At 32.5% G+C, this 18,359-nt stretch overlaps 1 protein-coding gene across 1 annotated transcript in view; it reads left to right on the top strand.

Annotated features, from left to right (window-relative positions):
- The window catches only part of LOC141285226 (arf-GAP with Rho-GAP domain, ANK repeat and PH domain-containing protein 1), a 71,442-nt gene that overhangs the window by 36,193 nt on the left and 16,890 nt on the right, over nucleotides 1-18,359 (top strand). The window contains exons 3-5 of the mRNA XM_073818265.1: nucleotides 14,486-14,601; nucleotides 18,060-18,142; nucleotides 18,241-18,347. Of these exons, the coding sequence (XP_073674366.1) occupies nucleotides 14,486-14,601; nucleotides 18,060-18,142; nucleotides 18,241-18,347 (306 nt within the window). The remainder of the gene's footprint in view (nucleotides 1-14,485; nucleotides 14,602-18,059; nucleotides 18,143-18,240; nucleotides 18,348-18,359) is intronic.

Below are 18,359 nucleotides of genomic sequence, written 5' to 3'. Positions count from 1 at the left end.
TTATGCAGTCATATATTTATTTTTATACATAAATAATATATTATGTAATATTTGTAGTGTAAAATTATTTTAGTTTTTTATTTTAATTTCTAAAGTACTGTTAAAGGTTGCTGTTATGATGATTTAAATAATAAAAAAATAATAAAATAAAATTTTTGAAGAAAAAATATTTTGCAATGCAATAAAATAATTTTCATTATGCAAACAAAGTATAATAAACAGCAAATGTAAACATAATTTAGTATGTAAATATAATATGTAAATTAATATTTTTAAGGTATAGTTATTTTTACACTTGCTTTTATTATATTTTTAATTCTAAATTACTATTAAAGATTACTTTGATAGTGATTTAAATCTCCCATGATGTATAATTACAATCTAAAGAATATATAATATTTTTCACATTAATTTCATTACAGTAATGAGAATTTTAATGAAAAATAATTTTACAATGCAATAAAATAAGTAAATGCAGGGATAATTTTCATTATGCAAAGTATAATTAGACAGTAATTATTATTATTTTTTTTTAGATAAATATAATTTTCAATTTAATATCTTTAATATATAATTATTTTTACATTTTATTAAATTAAATGTATAAAATGTGAAATTACTATTAAAGATTACTGTAATAATAATTTAAATCTCCCATTATGTATAATTACAATCTAAATAATATATAATATTTTTCACATTAGTTTCATTACAATGAGAATTTTAATGAAAAATAATTTTACAATGCAATAAAATAAGTAAATACAGGGTTAATTTTCATTATGCAAAGTATAATTAAACAGTAATTTTTTTAGATAAATATAATTTTCAATTTAATATCTTTAATATATAATTTTTACATTTTATTCAATTAAATTTATTAAAAATTAAATGTATTAAATTAAATGTATAAAATGTGCAATTACTATTAAAGATTACTGTAATAATAATTTAAATCTCCCATGATGAAAAATTGTGATTTAAATAATATAATATTTTTTTACATTACAGTTTCATTACAATAATATGAATTTTAAAGAAAAATGATTTTACAATGCAATAAAATAAATAAATGCAGGGTTCATTTTCATTATGCAAAATATAATTACACCGTAATTAATAATATTTTTTAGATATGCCATTTGCAGTTTAATGTCTTTAATATATATTTTTTACATTAGCTTTTATTATATTTTTATTAAATTAAATGTATTAATAATTAAATATATTAATTTAAATTGATAAAATGTTAAATTACTATTAAAGATTACTGTAATAATGATTTAAATCTCCAATGATGTTTAATTACAGTATAAATAATATATAATATTTTCCACATTACAGTTTTCATTACAATAATGAGAATTTTGAAAAAAATAAATCACAATGCAAAAAGAAAATAAATGCAGGGTTTATTTTCATAATGCAAAGTTTAATTGCACAGCAAATTAAAAAATAATTTAGTAAAATAATATTTTTAGTATACAATTATTTTTACATTTGCTTTTATTATTTTTTAAATTCTAAATTACTATTAAAGATTAAATAAAATAAATAAGTGCAGGGTTAATTTTCATTATGCAAAGTATAATTACACAGTAATTTTTTTTTAAGATAAATATAATTTTCAATTTAATATCTTTAACATATAATTATTTTTACATTTACTTTTATTATTTTTTTAATTCTAAATTACTATTAAAGATTACTGTAATAATGATTTAAATCTCTCATGATGTATAATTATGATTTAAATAATATATAATATTTTCCACATTACAGTTTCACTACAATAATGAACATTTTGAAGAAAAATCATTTCACATTGCAATAAAATAAATAAATGCAGGGTTCATTTTCATTATGCAAAATATAATTACACTGTAAATATTTTTTTTTAGATATGTCATTTGCAGTTTAATATCTTTAATATATATTTTTTACATTAGCTTTTATTATATTTTTATTAAATTAAATGTATTAATAATTAAATGTATTAATTTAAATTTATAAAATGTTAAATTACTATTAAAGATAATGATTTAAATCTCCAATGATGTTTAATTACAGTATAAATAATATATAATATTTTCCACATGACAGTTTTCATTACAATAATGAGAATTTTGAAAAAAAAAAAAAAAATTCACAATGCAAAAAGAAAATAAATGCAGGGTTTATTTTCGTAATGCAAAGTTTAATTGCACAGCAAATTAAAAAATAATTTAGTAAAATAATATTTTTAGTATACAATTATTTTTACATTTGCTTTTATTATTTTTTAAATTCTAAATTACTATTAAAGATTAAATAAAATAAATAAGTGCAGGGTTAATTTTCATTATGCAAAGTTTTTTAGAAATTTTTAGATAAATATAATTTTCAATTTAATATCTTTAACATATAATTATTTTTACATTTGCTTTTATTAATTTTTTAAATTCTAAATTACTATTAAAGATTACTGTAATAATGATTTAAATCTCTCATGATGTATAATTACGATTTAAATAATATATAATATTTTCCACATTACAGTTTCACTACAATAATGAACATTTTGAAGAAAAATCATTTCACAATGCAATAAAATAAATAAATGCACGGTTAATTTTCATTATGCAAAGAATAATTAGACGGTAATTATTATAATTTGTTTAGATAAATATAATTTTCAATTTAATATCTTTAATATATAATTATTTTTACATTTTATTAAATTAAATGTATTAAAAATTAAATGTATTAAATTAAATGTATAAAATGTGAAATTACTATTAAAGATTACTGTAATAATTTAAATCTCCCATGATGTAAAATTATGATTTAAATAATATAATATTTTTTACATTACAGTTTCATTACAATAATATGAATTTTAAAGAAAAATGATTTTACAATGCAATAAAATAAATAAATGCACGGTTAATTTTCATTATGCAAAGTATAATTACACAGCAGGTAAAAAAATAATTTTGCATGTAAATATTTTTTATTTGCTTTTATGTTTTTTATTCTATTTCAAGCTATAATTAAAATATATTTTTTAAATTTCACAATGCAAAAAGTAAACAAATGTTTCATTTTGATTACGCAAAAGCAAACGTAGTATTGCATTTAAAGTAGTGCTGAAATAAACATCCACCAATTGGTTTTGTGTGAACAGGAGAAACAGGAGGCAGATTTCAGGAAGCTCTTTGTTTTTTTTTGAAGGTCTCAGCACAGAAACTCGCACACAGACGCGCTCACGTCTAAAAGTGTTTTCCACTTCCGCCTGTCTCCTGTGTGGTTGCCTTAGGTCTGGTTCATCCGTTCTCGACGTGCTTCTCCGGCTCTCTCTTGTATTTTCACACTTGGACTGTATTGGCACCTTTCTCTGCTGGTTATTGCTGATTATTGATCTCTCATCAGCCTCTGATGGCCTTATTTGGCGTGTTCGAGCACGTAAGTTCAATGTGGAAGTGAATGCTTGTTGTTCTGTTTCCTTATGTACTTTGTGTCTAATCTGTTGTTTGTTTTCATGTTTTACAATGATTTCTGTTAGTCTGATCAGTCTTATTGTCATGATATTGCGTGTTCAGGATGTGCACTGCACTCAGAATTAAACACAAACCCAAACTAAACTGTATTTTGTGTGGATGTGAGATGGTGTTTTGTAATGGGTCAGTATTGTATTTTGATTCATCGTTATTTTAAGCAGCAGTTATTCAAGTGCACTAGTATTGACTAGTGTTTGACACTCTTCAGAGCAGGCATCACAGCTGTATTTATAAGTTGACGCTTTGCACTGTAAACCGCAGCTTCATGTTTCTGGTGGTTTGTGTTTGTGTCGTACCTTTCTCTTGCTAAAGGAGTTTAAACATGCTGCATGTTTCTTATCTGTTTGGGTCTTAAAACACACGTCATCTCTCACTAGATTTGGTGGTTCGCACAATAAACCATCCGTCATGAGGATCATTCAGTAACTTCTGAACTCTGTGTTTGTGCTGTTCACTTCCTGATGTTTAAGGAGTGACCGCTGCTGACCGTTCGGGTTATTTCTGTCCGTTTGTACATTAGAGAAGTGTTTATGTCCTCAGGAGTCTGTCTTTAGTTAATATATAAAATTTTTACATTATATTAATGAGAATTTTGAAGAAAAATTCTTTCACAATGGGGTAAAATAAACAAATGCAGGCTTCACAATGCAAAATGTAATTATACACAAGTATATTCACAATGCAATAAATAAATTAAATAAATGTAGGGTTAAATTTCATTATGCAAAATATAATTATACAGTAATGGAATGTTTATACATAAATATAATATACACTACCGTTCAAAAGTTTGGGGTCAGTACATTTATTATTTTTTTTTTAAAGAAATTAATACTTTTATTCACCAATGATGTATTAAGTTAATAAATAAAAGTTTATTAAAAGTTAATAATAAATAATTTACATATCACATGTCATAAAATATTTATATTTTGAATAAACACTTTCATTTTCATTACGCTAAATATAATTATGCAATAATGTAATTTAATGTTTATACATAAATGTAATATATAATGTAATAATTGTAGTGTGAAATCATTTATGTATTAACTTTTTATTATTTTTAAGTTCTAAATTAGTGTTTAAGGTTGCTGAAGAAATGTGAAAAATAAAATCTAATATAATTAGAAAATGAATTAAAATATTAACTTTAATATATCATTTAAAAAAAAATCTAAAATCAAATTTAAAATTAAATGAAAATATATTTATTTTTATACATAAATATAATATATAATGTAATAATTGTCTGATGTAATAATCATTTATTTATTTACTTTTTATTATTTTTAATTTCTAAATTAGTGTTATTATAAAATATTTTAAAGAGTCCCATAATGTAAAATGTTAAATAATTTTGAAGAAAAAATATTTTGTAATGCAATAAAATAAATAAATGCAGCTTTATGTTCTTTAATGCAAAGTATAATTACACAGCAAATGTAAAAATATTTTATATATTATATACATAATAAATAAATATATATATATATATATATATATATATATATATATTTATTTATTTATATATTTATTTTATTTATTTTTTTTCAATTAAAACCTCCCCCGGTTAACCCTTAAAGATCTAGAACATATTTGGGGTACCTGACGCACCTGTACTTTTCTTTGTTTTTCAGACATATTCTAGCAGTCAGCATCAAGTATCATATCACCATATCATTATAAACAGAAGAACTTGACGTTTCTGTCTTGCTAATTTAAAGACTCAATTTTCCTTTTATTTTCTTTAAGAGTGAGTGAATTTCCAAAATTGTAAGAAAGACGGAAACAGCAATTTTTTTTATTTTTTTTTTACTGTGTACTCAAACAAAAACTCTTGAAGTTTGGATTTTTTTTGTTTGGAAAATTGTATTTAGGTGTTTTACACTTTCAAATAAAATTGTCTACATATAACACTCCCAAAGCAAGTTATAGCCATTTATTACAATATTATTATAGGCGCTTTTCAGTGGAAAACAGGCCTATTTAGATTTTTGACAATAAATGTGTCCAAAAACATTTAGGGAGTAAAGCAACAGTAGAAACTGTGTTATATAATAACAAAACACAGTAAAAATTTACTTTTTCAGATACATTTATTCTTAATCTAAATATGGGCAATAAAAGCAAACAGTGTAGCAAGTAGTGAAAGCAAAAATACAAAAAGTCCAAATTATTCACAACTACACACAAAATGAGAGACAAATATAACGAGTGCAACAGAAGAAATACAGCAAATGATCTTTACAAACTATATAATGATTAGTTACAATATAACAAACCAAATGGATTGATCCACTGGCTGTAGTCCAAACAGCTGATAAAAACATCACAATAATCCACACCACTCCAGTCCATCAACTTTAAGACGACAAAAGCTGAAACAAATCCATCAAGACGTTTTTAACTAAAATATGAGTATATAATTCATAATAACACCTCCTCTAGTGAAACGTTTATTCATAAAGTCATCACACTGTGTAGTCAAACAAAAACTCTGCTCTCTTAAAGTGTGCATTTTTTCTTTAGAAAATGGTATTTAGGTGTTTTACACTTCCAAATAAAATGTTGTCTACATATAACACTCCCCAAACAAGTTATAGCCATTTATTGCAATATTACCACAGTTAAAAAGTGACTTTTTCAGGTAGATTTAACTTAATTCGGCTTAATCCGAGTATGAACAACAAACACAAACATTGTAGCACATGGTGAAAATGAAAATTTGTCTTTTGCAACAAAAATACAAACAAATTCACAAACTACACACAAAATGAGGGACAAATATACTGGTTGCGACAGAAGAAACCGTGCAAATAATCTTTACAAACTATATGTGACCCTGGACCACAAAACCAGTCTTAAGTCGCTGGGGTTTATTTGTAGCAATAGCCAAAAATACATTGTATGGGTCAAAATTATTGTTTTTTCTTTTATGCCAAAAATCATTAGGAAATTAAGTAAAGATGATGTTCCATGAAGATTTTTTGTTAAATTCCTACTGTAAACATATCAAAATGTAATTTTTGATTAGTAATATGCATTGCTAAGAACTTAATTTGGACAACTTTAAAGGTGATTTTCTCAGTATTTTGATTTTTTGCTCCCTCAGATTCCAGATTTCCAAATAGATGTATCTCGACCAAATATTGTCCTATCCTAACAAACCATACATCAATAGAAAGCTTATTTATTGACCTTTCATATGATGTATATATCTCAGTTTTGTCAAATTTAACCTTATGACTGGTTTTGTGGTCCAGGGTCACATATAAGAATTAGTTATATAATATAACAACCAAATGGATTGATCTGTTGGCTGTAGTCTGCATTGGAATCGATTTTACCCGGACATCGCCTTTCGATGTGAAAACCTAAATTCCAGTGCTTTATCTGATATGTACTGCTGTTTCATCCTTGTTTTCCACAAGTGCTCTGTTGTGAGTATTTCTGTGCTTTTTCAAAAGTGCTGTCTTGCAAATGTGTTCTTTTGTGTTTGTTTTCATGCACACATGACGCACTTTCATGTTGCATTTGTTCTAAAGAAACATGCTAATTGCTGGTTCAAAAGACCAAAACCTCTTTATTGGTTGAATAGATGACAGTTTGAACCAATCTGGGCACATGGGTGCGAATAAGCATCAACAATCGTTCCTGTTTGGCTCAGAGGACTGAAATGCATTGGTTTCATCTTACAAATCAATGCTGGGCAAAATCTGACGATGCAGTCAAATTGGCTCTAGCCTCTAGATATCAAAATGAGACAAATGCGATATCACCAAAAAGAACGTCTGCTTTACATGACCTTTAAAGCATTCAAATTGGATTAGCGCTTCAAAAGTTATTAAACATTTAAGAACGATAGTTATTTTTAGTGGCAGGCGGCTGTCTCTGTCTTTGAGGGTTAAAGGTCATGTTATTAGGTCATAAAGGACATGTCATTTGTGACCCTGGACCACAAAACCAGTCTTAAGTCGCTGGGGTATGTTTGTAGCAATAGCCAAAAATACATTGTATGGGTCAAAATTATTGATTTTTCTTTTATGCCAAAAATCATTAGGAAATTAAGTAAAGATCATGTTCCATGAAGATTTTTTGTTAAATTCCTACTGTAAACATATCAAAATGTAATTTTTGATTAGTAATATGCATTGCTAAGAACTTAATTTGGACAACTTTAAAGGTGATTTTCTCAGTATTTTGATTTTTTGCATCCTCAGATTCCAGATTTCCAAATAGATGTATCTCGACCCAAATATTGTCCTATCATAACAAACCATACATCAATAGAAAGCTTATTTATTGACCTTTCATATGATGTATATATCTCAGTTTTGTCAAATTTAACCTTATGACTGGTTTTGTGGTCCAGGGTCACATATAAGAATTAGTTATATAAGATAACAACCAAATGGATTGATCTGTTGGCTGTTGTCTGCATTGGAATCGATTTTACCCGGACATCGCCTTTCGACGCGAAAACCTAAATTCCAGTGCTTTATCTGATATGTACTGCTGTTTCATCCTTGTTTTCCACAAGTGCTCTGTTGTGAGTATTTCTGTGCTTTTTCAAAAGTGCTGTCTTGCAAATGTGTTCTTTTGTGTTTGTTTTCATGCACACATGACGCACTTTCATATTGCATTTGTTCAGATTTCTAAAGAAACATTCTAATTGCTGGTTCAAAAGACCAAAACCTCTTTATTGGTTGAATAGATGACAGTTTGAACCAATCTGGGCACATGGGTGCGAATAAGCATCAACAATCGTTCCTGTTTGGCTCAGAGGACCGAAATGCATTGGTTTCATCTTACAAATCAATGCTGGGCAAAATCTGATGATGCAGTCAAATTGGCTCTAGCCTCTAGATATCAAAATGAGACAAATGCGATATCACCTTTACATGACTTTTAAAGCATTCAAATTGGATTAGCGCTTCAAAAGTTATTAAACATTTAAGAACGATAGTTATTTTAGTGGCAGGCGGCTGTCTCTGTCTTTGAGGGTTAAAGGTCATGTTATTAGGTCATAAAGGACATGTCATTTGTCCAATTGTCTAGAATTCTATCATATAGTTGAGTTGTCTGTTCATGGTTAATCTGGCTTTACATGTGTAGTGTAAGTATAGAGAGGTTTCTGCTGCTCCAGAGTCCAGTATCGCTGTGTTTTCCATCACTCCATCCGATGAAGTGTTCAGATGAGCTGCAAACGCTTCGTCACAGGCTCTGCTGATGTTTTCACAATGCTATCAGAACGCAGTCATTTCTGTTTTCACAATGACACATGAACTTGTGAAACTGTAGTCTTCTCAGTCGGTCTGTGCTCTATAAATGGATGTTCGTATGAAAGCTGCTGCTGTCACACATTCGACAGCTGAAAGCTGAGTAAATAACCTTTCCATTGATGAATATTAAAACTATTTAAAAGTCTGGGATCTAGGGGTGCAAAAAAATCTAAATATTAAGGCCAGACACAGCAGGTGAATAGGGTAAAAAAAGTGAAATAACAGTTATCACCTTACTTACCCAGTTGATTAATTACATTGATAATTGCAAACATTTTTTTGTATTACAAGTTGTCTAAAATGTTAGGTTTAAATATGCAAATAAGGCAAATTTAATGAAATATGTGTTAATGTGCATACATTTTTTTGTGCAAAAATCTAAACACTGGATGAAGTTGGTTTCAAAATTCTTGTTTAATTTATTTTGACATGTTAGAGTCAAATGTTTTTACAGAGGGGATTTTTTTTTTATGTCATTTTGTCATGACATAATTCAGAAAAAACTTAGAACAGACAGAAAACACTATTTTTTTGTATTTTGGGGAATAAAATGTATAAAATCAAGCTAATGTTATATGAACAAGTCTCACTGTAAAAACCGTCAGGATATAGACAGGAATACAAATGCAAAGTGTAAGTGCTGCTGAAGTGCAGATTTATATCTCAGTGTAGGAGAAAAAACTCATATGAATTTAAAAATCTGTATTGTAATTGAAATCTATTGACACAAATAGATAAAGTGCTATAAAAGAAAGACTTAACAGTGTTTTTTGAATGTTTTCTTTCCACTAGTCTGAAAAAACACTTTCAAAAAAATCTCAAAATCTCAAACTTGACAGGTGCACGAAAAACAGCGTTTCTGTCTCCACTAAATAAAATCACCTTTAAAGTTGTCCAAATGAAGTTCTTAGCAATGCATATTACTATTCATAAAATAAGTTTTGATATGTTTATGGTAGGAAATTTACAAAATATTTTCACAGAACATGATCTTTACTTAATATCCAAAATACAATGAATTTTTGCCTATTGCTACAAATATACCTGTGCTGCTTAAGACTGGTTTTGTGTTCCAGTGTTCACATGCATGGAAACTTGTTTTATTAGCACTGCATGTGTTTGTTATTGCTTATTTGAAAAGATAAGCTTGAATCTGTGAAATGATTACAAATATTTTTAGCTGATCCAGAAAGTCTAAGATGAAAAAATTGTGGTATTTTTGATGATTAAATGCTGTTGTTGGTTGGATTGAGGATGTGAAAGCAGAAGAGAAGAATGAATCAGACCGAATGAGTCTCTGCTGCGTTCATTGTGCTGTTCTTTGATTAGCGGTTATTCTTTAAAGGGGTCATCGGATGCACATTTTCCACAAGTTCATATAATTCTTTAGGGTCTTAATGAAAAGTCTCTAATATACTTTGGTTAGAAATTCTCAATAGTACTGTAAAAAAACACCCTTTTACCTTGTCAAAATCAGCTCTGCAATAATATCAGCTCATTTTATTGCATGGTCCCTTTAAATGCAAATGAGCTCTGCTCGCCCCGCCCCTCTCTGCTCTGAGATTATGAGACGTAATGTTTACTTTAGCTGCGAATAGCAGCGAAACTTGCCAACAAGCACATTATTAAGAAAGGCTGTTTGCAAAGATGCATAAAAAACCCTTCACCTCACTTCTGCTGTGAGTGAAGCTGCATCAGGAACGTTTTGCACAAACATAGACGCATATGTAGATCGGGATCGGCCCTTTCCTTTCAAAAACAAAAGTAATATTAATCCTCTGCGTCTTCAGTGTCTATGTTCATTATTACATCCAACAACAGAACACCTCAATCGCTCTGCATCTGAGTAACACAATGGAGATCAGAGACTGTGTCAGCTCAGTGAGGGCGGGGCTAAGGTAAGACGCTCATGTCAATCAACTATTGTGGGAGGGGCCTCTGTCTGTGTGATGTCACACCCACAAAAAGCTAAGAATGAGCTGATTTTAAAAAGGGTATATTACTTTTAAAGATTAAACAAATACCACTGGGTGGATGTTTATCATTGTAGGGAGGTTGTGTCCACAAACTGACAACACATTAATGTTCAAACAACACGGAAAAGTCCTTTAACATCAGGATTTCATCAGTGATTTTAAACATCTCTAGGTCTCCTAAAGTCTTTTGTGTGTTGGTGAAACATTGCTTGATCAACTTCGAAATGCAGTGGAAGGTACAGAGCTGAAATGCTACCGAAGGCTTCATTCATAAATCAGTATTTAGCAGATGTTTTGTTTGTTAAAGCCGACGGTCAGTTGCTCTGCTGCTCACAGGAAACGGCATTGTTTGACCGTCCTCACGGGCCTGATCTTTAACACACATAAGGAAATGTGTTTCCACTGCGATAAATGTTCAACAAACGCTGCGCAGATACTGAAATAAACCTGTCCATTCCTGTATTCTCTGTAAAAGTGGAGCGAATGTCAGAAAGCGGTCGAAAGTGGCCCACTTCAGCCTTTCTTCACATTTACACAGAGTTTGTCTTGAGGCTTCACTCTTAAAAATAAAGTTCCTAAAGGGTGTTTTTGTAGTGATGCTAGAAGAACCATGTTTGGTTGCTCAAAGCGAAAGGCTCTCAAAGAAACATTTTGATAACCATTTTAAAAATCTGCATTTAAAAGATTCCATGGATGTTCAAAGTTCTTCGTGGGACCATTGATGCCAATAAAGAACCTTTATTTTTAAGAGTCTACAGTTTGTTTACTGTCTGTTGTGTTTATAATTTAGAACAGGTCAGAACAGACAAATAAACTACCAGCTGATTTTTAAGAACTCTCTTCTGCTCACCAAAGGCTGGATTTATTTGATCGAAAATACAGTAGAAACAGTCAAAATTGTGAAAGATTATCATCTAAAATAGCTGTTTTTGTCCATCCATCCAAGTCTAGCAACTACAATCATGCTAGTGACATGCTAATATCTTGTTATTAATGCTAGAAACATGTTAGTGCCTTGCTAATCATGCTAGCAACATGTTAGCAACGTGTAAATGACATTAACAACATGTTATCAACATGCTAGCAACACTGTTGACAGGTAAATCAAGTTACAAACATGCTAGAAACGTGCTAACAACATGCTAATCATGCTAGTAAACGGTTAAACATGTTAAAAACAACTTAGAAACATGCTAACGGCATGCTAATCATACTAGTAGCATGCTAATAACTTATTAATCATGTTAATAAAATACTAATCATGTTAGAAACATGTTAACACCATGTTAATGATCCTAACAACATGTTATTGACGTGTTAATCATGTTACAAACATGCTAATCGTACTAGAAACGTGTAAGTAACTTGCTAATCATGCTAGCTACATGCTAGTAACATTAAATAAGTAAGAAAAATGTTAAAACATGCTATCCAGCCTTCTATCTGTCAGACTATTGCCTTCAAAACATTCGAGCTTTAAGTCAAGTCAAGTCACCTTTATTTATATAGCGCTTTTAACAATACAGATTGTGTCAAAGCAACTGCACAGTATTTAAACAGCACAATAGTGTGTAAGTAACGCATTATTGTAACAATCAATTTTCAGTTAAAGGCAGTTCATCAATGAATTCAGTGATATCATCGTCAGTTCAGTTCAAATAGTATACGATATCGCTGGAAAGCGTCCCCAACTAAGCAAGCCAGAGGCGACAGCGGCAAGGAACCAAAACTCCACAGGTGACAGAAATGGAGAAAAAAACCTTGGGAGAAACCAGGCTCAGTCGGGGGACCAGTTCTCCTCTGGCCAGACCAAACAACAGTTTGTACCAATGTCTGATTGTAGAGAACTCATCAGGATCCTTTAAGCTTTAAAACTACTTTAAAATTCAGTCATTTTTGGACTGAAAATTCTACAATTTCTAAAACTTTTAAAAACTTAACTTTTTCACACTTTCTGATCAGTCTTTTTCAAGCCAACTTAAAGTTTGTCTAGTTTAGGGTGACCATACGTCCTCTTTTCCCCGGACATGTTCTCTTTTTGGACTTAAAAAAATTCCTAAATCACCCAAAATGTCCGGGGTTCGGCTTTTGCTTTCTACAGTCGCCATTCATTGTCTCCGTTTTTGTATTAAAGCCTTGCGCAGGACTGTTGTCTCCCGCAAACATTCTAATATTGAATATAATTTTCGCGCATGGAGTCGCTATCAATATGCGGAGTATTTAAATCGCTTTGGATGCAGTTCGTGTTGGATGTAGGGTTGCCAAATCCGCATTTTTTCCACGGAATTGGGCTGATTTTAAACGGTTGCGGCGGGTTGATTTTTTGAAAGTTTGAAATATTGCATACATTCCATTTGACTCAAATGCTTGTATTGAAACATTTTGCATTCTGTGATTAAAACTGTGGTAGATATTAGTTTTGTGAAGGATGGCCACTGTGGTACACTCTTAAAAATAAAGATGCTTTAAAACCCATTCAGTCAAAGGTTCTTTAAAGAACCATCTCTTTCTTACCTTTTTATAATCTGAAAAACCTTCTTTCGCCACTAAAATTCACAAATGAATTTATGGAACCAATTGTAACAAAAAAGGTTCTTCTATGGCATTGTGAAGCACCTTTATTTTTAAGAGTGTAGGAAGCTTTTTAGCTGTGTTTATGATCAATCTCTATAACAGTGACTGTAAAATATGTAGTTTTGGTATGGAAATGACATATTTTGATACCAAAACTAGGACCCCCAACATCCTACGTCCTCTTTTTTGAAAACTAAAATGTGACCCTGGACCACAAAACCAGTCATAAGGTTAAATTTCACAAAACTGAGATGTATACATCATATGAAAGCTCAATAAATAAGCTTTCCACTGATGTATGGTTTGTTAGGACAGGACAATATTTGGCCGAGATACAACTATTTGAAAATCTGGAATCTAAAGGTGCAAAAAAATCAAAATACTGAGAAAATCACCTTTAAAGTTGTCCAAATTAAGTTCTTAGCAATGCATATTACTAATCAAAAATTACATTTTGATATATTTATAGTAGGAATATTACAAAAAATATTCATGGAACATGATCTTTACTTAATATCCTAATGATTTTTGACATAAAAGAAAAATCAATAATTTTGACCCATGCAATGTATTTTTGGCTATTGCTGCAAACTTACCCCAGCGACTTAAGACTGGTTTTGTGCTCCAGGGTCACAAATATGGTCACCCTAGTCTAGTAAAAATAATACTGTTTAATACTCTAATTAAGCATCGCACAACTTGTGTTTAATAATTACAGGTGCAGCTTACACATTGTTTTTGTTATTGTTAATTCTATAGTCATTATGCTAACATGCATGTGATCATTATTTGTACTATTATGTGACTTAAATTGATTGTTTCAGTCAGTGTGTTCACCTGAGGAGTGAGTCAGTGCAGGTGTGTTGGTCGATCTCTATCTGCTGTTATTCAACCTGTTGCGTCAGGTGCTCCTGAACTCATAGACGTGCAGCGACACGAACCCGAGACACACTGCCCTGATCTCTCTCTCTCTGTCAGCCTCAGAATGGAGCTCCGATCTGTTTGTCGTTAGCGTGGAATCCTCCGACGGAATGAAGAAGATCGGTCGGCTGTTCAGCAGACTGTCCTCTGATCTGAGTAATGATGAGTCTTCCTCTGTCTGCTCCTCCAGCTCTCCTGCAGATGATCCGTCAGACGCCGATCGAGTCCCAGACATCCCGCCTCGGATCATCAGACCTCAGAGCGAGAGCCAGAGGAGAGACGTCCCGCTGCCGCCTCTCAAAAACAGTGAGTACGGTTTGCTCTGAGTGAGATCCTACTTAAGAAAACATGACTTTAATCTCATTAACAGTTAAAGGAGTAGTTCACTTTCATAACAACAATGCACAGATAATGTACTCACCCTCTTGTCATCCAAGATGTTCATGTCTTTCTTTCCTCAGTCGTAAAGAATTGTTTTTTTGAGGAAAACATTTCAGGATTCTCTCTTTATAATGGATATGGATGGCGCCCCAAAGTTTGAACTTCCGAAAAGCAGCTTCAAAAGGCTCTAAACGATCCCAGTCGAGGAGGAAGGGTCTTATCTAGTGAAACGATCAGTTATTTTCTAAACAAATTGACAATTTATCTACTTTTTAACCTCAAATGCTGGTCTTGTCTCATCTCTGCGCAGCTCATGCGAAGTCTGTGTGATTGGGGTAAACGCAGTTAGGGTACGTCTAAAAACTCCCGTCTCGTTTTCTTCCCTAACTTCAAAATCACCTTAGATCGCTGCAAAAGTACCGACAGTGTTTACAAAGTGAACATACAAAGAAACTCAAACACCCTTTACACCGCATTATAGGATGATTTTGACATTGAAGACATAAACGAGATGGGAGTTTTCAGACGTACCCTAACTGCATGAGCTGCGCAGAGATGAGACAAGACCAGCATTTGAGGTTAAAAAGTATATAAATTTGATCGTTTCGCTAGATAAGACCCTTCCTCCTCGACTGGGATCGTTTAGAGCCTATTTAAACTGCATTTCGGAAGTTCAAACTTCGGGGCTCCATCCATATCCATTATAAAGAGAGGAATCCTGAAATGTTTTCCTCAAAAAAAACAAAAAAACTATTTCTTTACGACTGAGGAAAAATGAAAAATCTTGGATGACAAGGGGGCGAGTACATTATCTGTGCATTGTTGTTATGAAAGTGAACTAATCCTTTAATCTAGCCTGACTAAACTCTCTTTAAATGAGGCACTAAATGATGTGTTTGTAACAGGAGCCGGTTTCTTATATAGGAATAGGAAGTTGACATTTCAAAGAGCTTGTTCCACTTTTTTTAAATAGTGAGTGTGATTGACAGCCTGCTTACAGTGAAGGAATCAGGGGGCGGGGCTTTCTCATTCTACACAGCGGATTGGTTTTCTAAGAGGAGAAGTATTGTAGAAAAGCTGCTATTTGAGCAGATGAGCTCAAAGCTGCTCTTAAAGATGAAGCATAGTGTAGCTACTAGTTCTCATGCATCTGTGTGTGGTTTATTCGCCACTGCGGTCAGTCTCAGTTTAAGAGAGAAAGACATAGCAGGGTGTAGCAACAAGTTTGGGCTGCGTTTGCTTGGGTCAGTGTTTTGACACCATAACAGACACCTAGAAACACCCTAGCAAGCACAAGAACATCCTGGAAACTGCCTAGTAGTAGTCTTGTAATAGTTTTCCAGATTGAGTCCTTTCTTGCTCCCTCTAAAGTCTCGGAGGAGTCATTGAGGAAGCGGAATGATTAAGTGGAATCGGAACCAAAATTACATTCCTGGTAGTTTTTATCATTGTTGTTGTTGGCGGCCTCGCCTTTTGTTTCTCTGTGTAAATCTTCTCAGCTGGAACTGTGGATCTCGTCAGACCAGCTTTTAGTGATCTGTAGGAACTCTTAAAACTGTGTGAGTGATTGTGAGTGTGCGAGCATGTGTTGTGTGCATGTTTGTGTGTTTGTGTGTGTGTGTGTGTGTGTGTGTGTGTGAGTATGTGAGCACATGTTTGTGTGTGTGTGTGTGTGAGTATGTGAGCGCATGTTTGTGTGTGTGTGTGTGTGTGTGTGTGTGTGTGTGTGAGTATGTGAGCGCATGTTTGTGTGTGTGTGTGTGTGTGTGTGTGAGTATGTGAGCGCATGTTTGTGTGTGTGTGTGTGTGTGTGTGTGTGTGTGTGTGTGAGTATGTGAGCGCATGTTTGTGTGTGTGTGTGTGTGTGTGTGTGTGTGTGTGTGTGTGTGTGTGTGCATGTTTGTGTGTGTGCTTGATTGTGTGTATGCGTGTGCTTGAGTGTGCGTGCAAATGATTGTGAGCCTGCAAGCATGTTGTGTGTGCATGTTTATGTCTGTAAATGCATGCATGATTGCGTGTGTGTGTGTGTGTTTGCATGTATGACTGTTTGTGTGTGATTTTGTGCGTGTGAGTATGTGAGTGCATGCGTGCGTGTGCGTGTGCGTGTGTGTGTGTGTGAGTATGTGAGCGCATGTTTGTGTGTGTGTGTGCATGTGTGTGTTTGTGTGTGTGTGTGTGTGTGTGTGTGTGTGTGTGTGCATGTTTGTTAGTGTGCTTGATTGTGTGTATGCGTGTGCTTGAGTGTGCGTGTGTGTGTTTGAGTGTGCACACATGATTGTGAGCTTGCAAGCATGTGGTGTGTGTAAGTGCATGCTAACGTGTTTGCATGTTTGTGTGTGTGTGTGTGTGTGTGTGTGTGTGTGTGTGTGTAAGTGTACCTGATTGTGTCTGTATGCATGCGTGTGAGTGTGTGCATCAGTGTGTGTCCCTACTTTGAGGACATTTGACTGGTTGTCACTAGTTAAAAAGGCTCAGCCACTAGATGATGTTGATGTAAAACATCTCTTTCTTGATCTTCCCTTTCTAGCCTGTACTCTTCTAACAACGCCTGATATATGGTATTTTTGAGCACTTCCTATGTTGATCTGCCTCCTTAGGATAAATCACTTGTTGTATTCCCAATTGTAAGTCGCTTTGGATAAAAGTGTCTGCTAAATGAATAAATGTAAATGTAATGTAAATCCTAGTGTTCTGCTGAAGTTTCTGTGAAGTTCAGAGGTAGGTGTTGAGTTAGCTGGCAGAAAATATTATTTACCTAAAAGAAATTCATTGCAAGTCTATGCAGTGTCTTCACAAAGATAGCCACACAAACGTGTGTGTGTGTGTGTGTGTGTGTGTGTTTGTTACTCTACCGTTTGGTTCCTGTGTTCAGCAGCTTAGACTTTTTGTCCTCAGAGTTTGTTCTTCCTTTAGCGGCGTTTAGAGTTTCCAGATCACCAGATGAGATGCTCATGTTTGGAGTGCCAATATTCTTATCAGCGCTGTCTCACACCAAACCTGTTTCTCAGTGCCTTCTGGGAATGAGATCAGTGCTACTATAGGACACTTACTATTAATAGGAGTTTCATTTTTATCAGTATTATGCTTTTTTTATTATTATTAATTATTCATTCTAAGAATTCTAGATTCTTATTGCAAAAACATGTCATAGAAGATACATCCTTGACGAAACATCTTGTCAGAATGGCAAGCTCCAGTTTGAGTGGCCAGCCACACCTATTTCTTTTTATGGACGTAAAGCTACATTTGGTCTGGTGTAAAAATGTCTTAATTATTGACAGTCATATTATTTAATGAGAGTATTTCTTACATCATACAGCATTTGAAAGAGTTGAATCAGGTATTGAAATGTATCTCATTCTGTTCATCATGACTCTCTGTAGAGTTGGGTTCAGATGAAAGTTCAGATGAATATGATGAGCGTGAGCCCAGCAGAGACGCTAAACTCATAGACATGGCCAACAAGGTGCGTCAAGATCCTTTCACACACTGTTTATTCCCAACACCTCAGAATTGTCCAATAGAGTCAGACACTGTATGATTGACAGCTGCTTCCTCCAATAGATGTCTTTGGTGGTTCCCAAGGTGACAAAATCCCGTTACGACAGCCTGTGCAGCGATGACGAGCTCCTGGACGATGACACCAACTGTTACGAATCAGTATCCGTCAAGTGAGTCGCCTT

The sequence above is a fragment of the Garra rufa genome, chromosome 14 (genome assembly GCF_049309525.1).
Source record: "Garra rufa chromosome 14, GarRuf1.0, whole genome shotgun sequence".
Taxonomy (NCBI): domain Eukaryota; kingdom Metazoa; phylum Chordata; class Actinopteri; order Cypriniformes; family Cyprinidae; genus Garra; species Garra rufa.
This window is presented reverse-complemented; position numbering and strand designations above follow the sequence as displayed.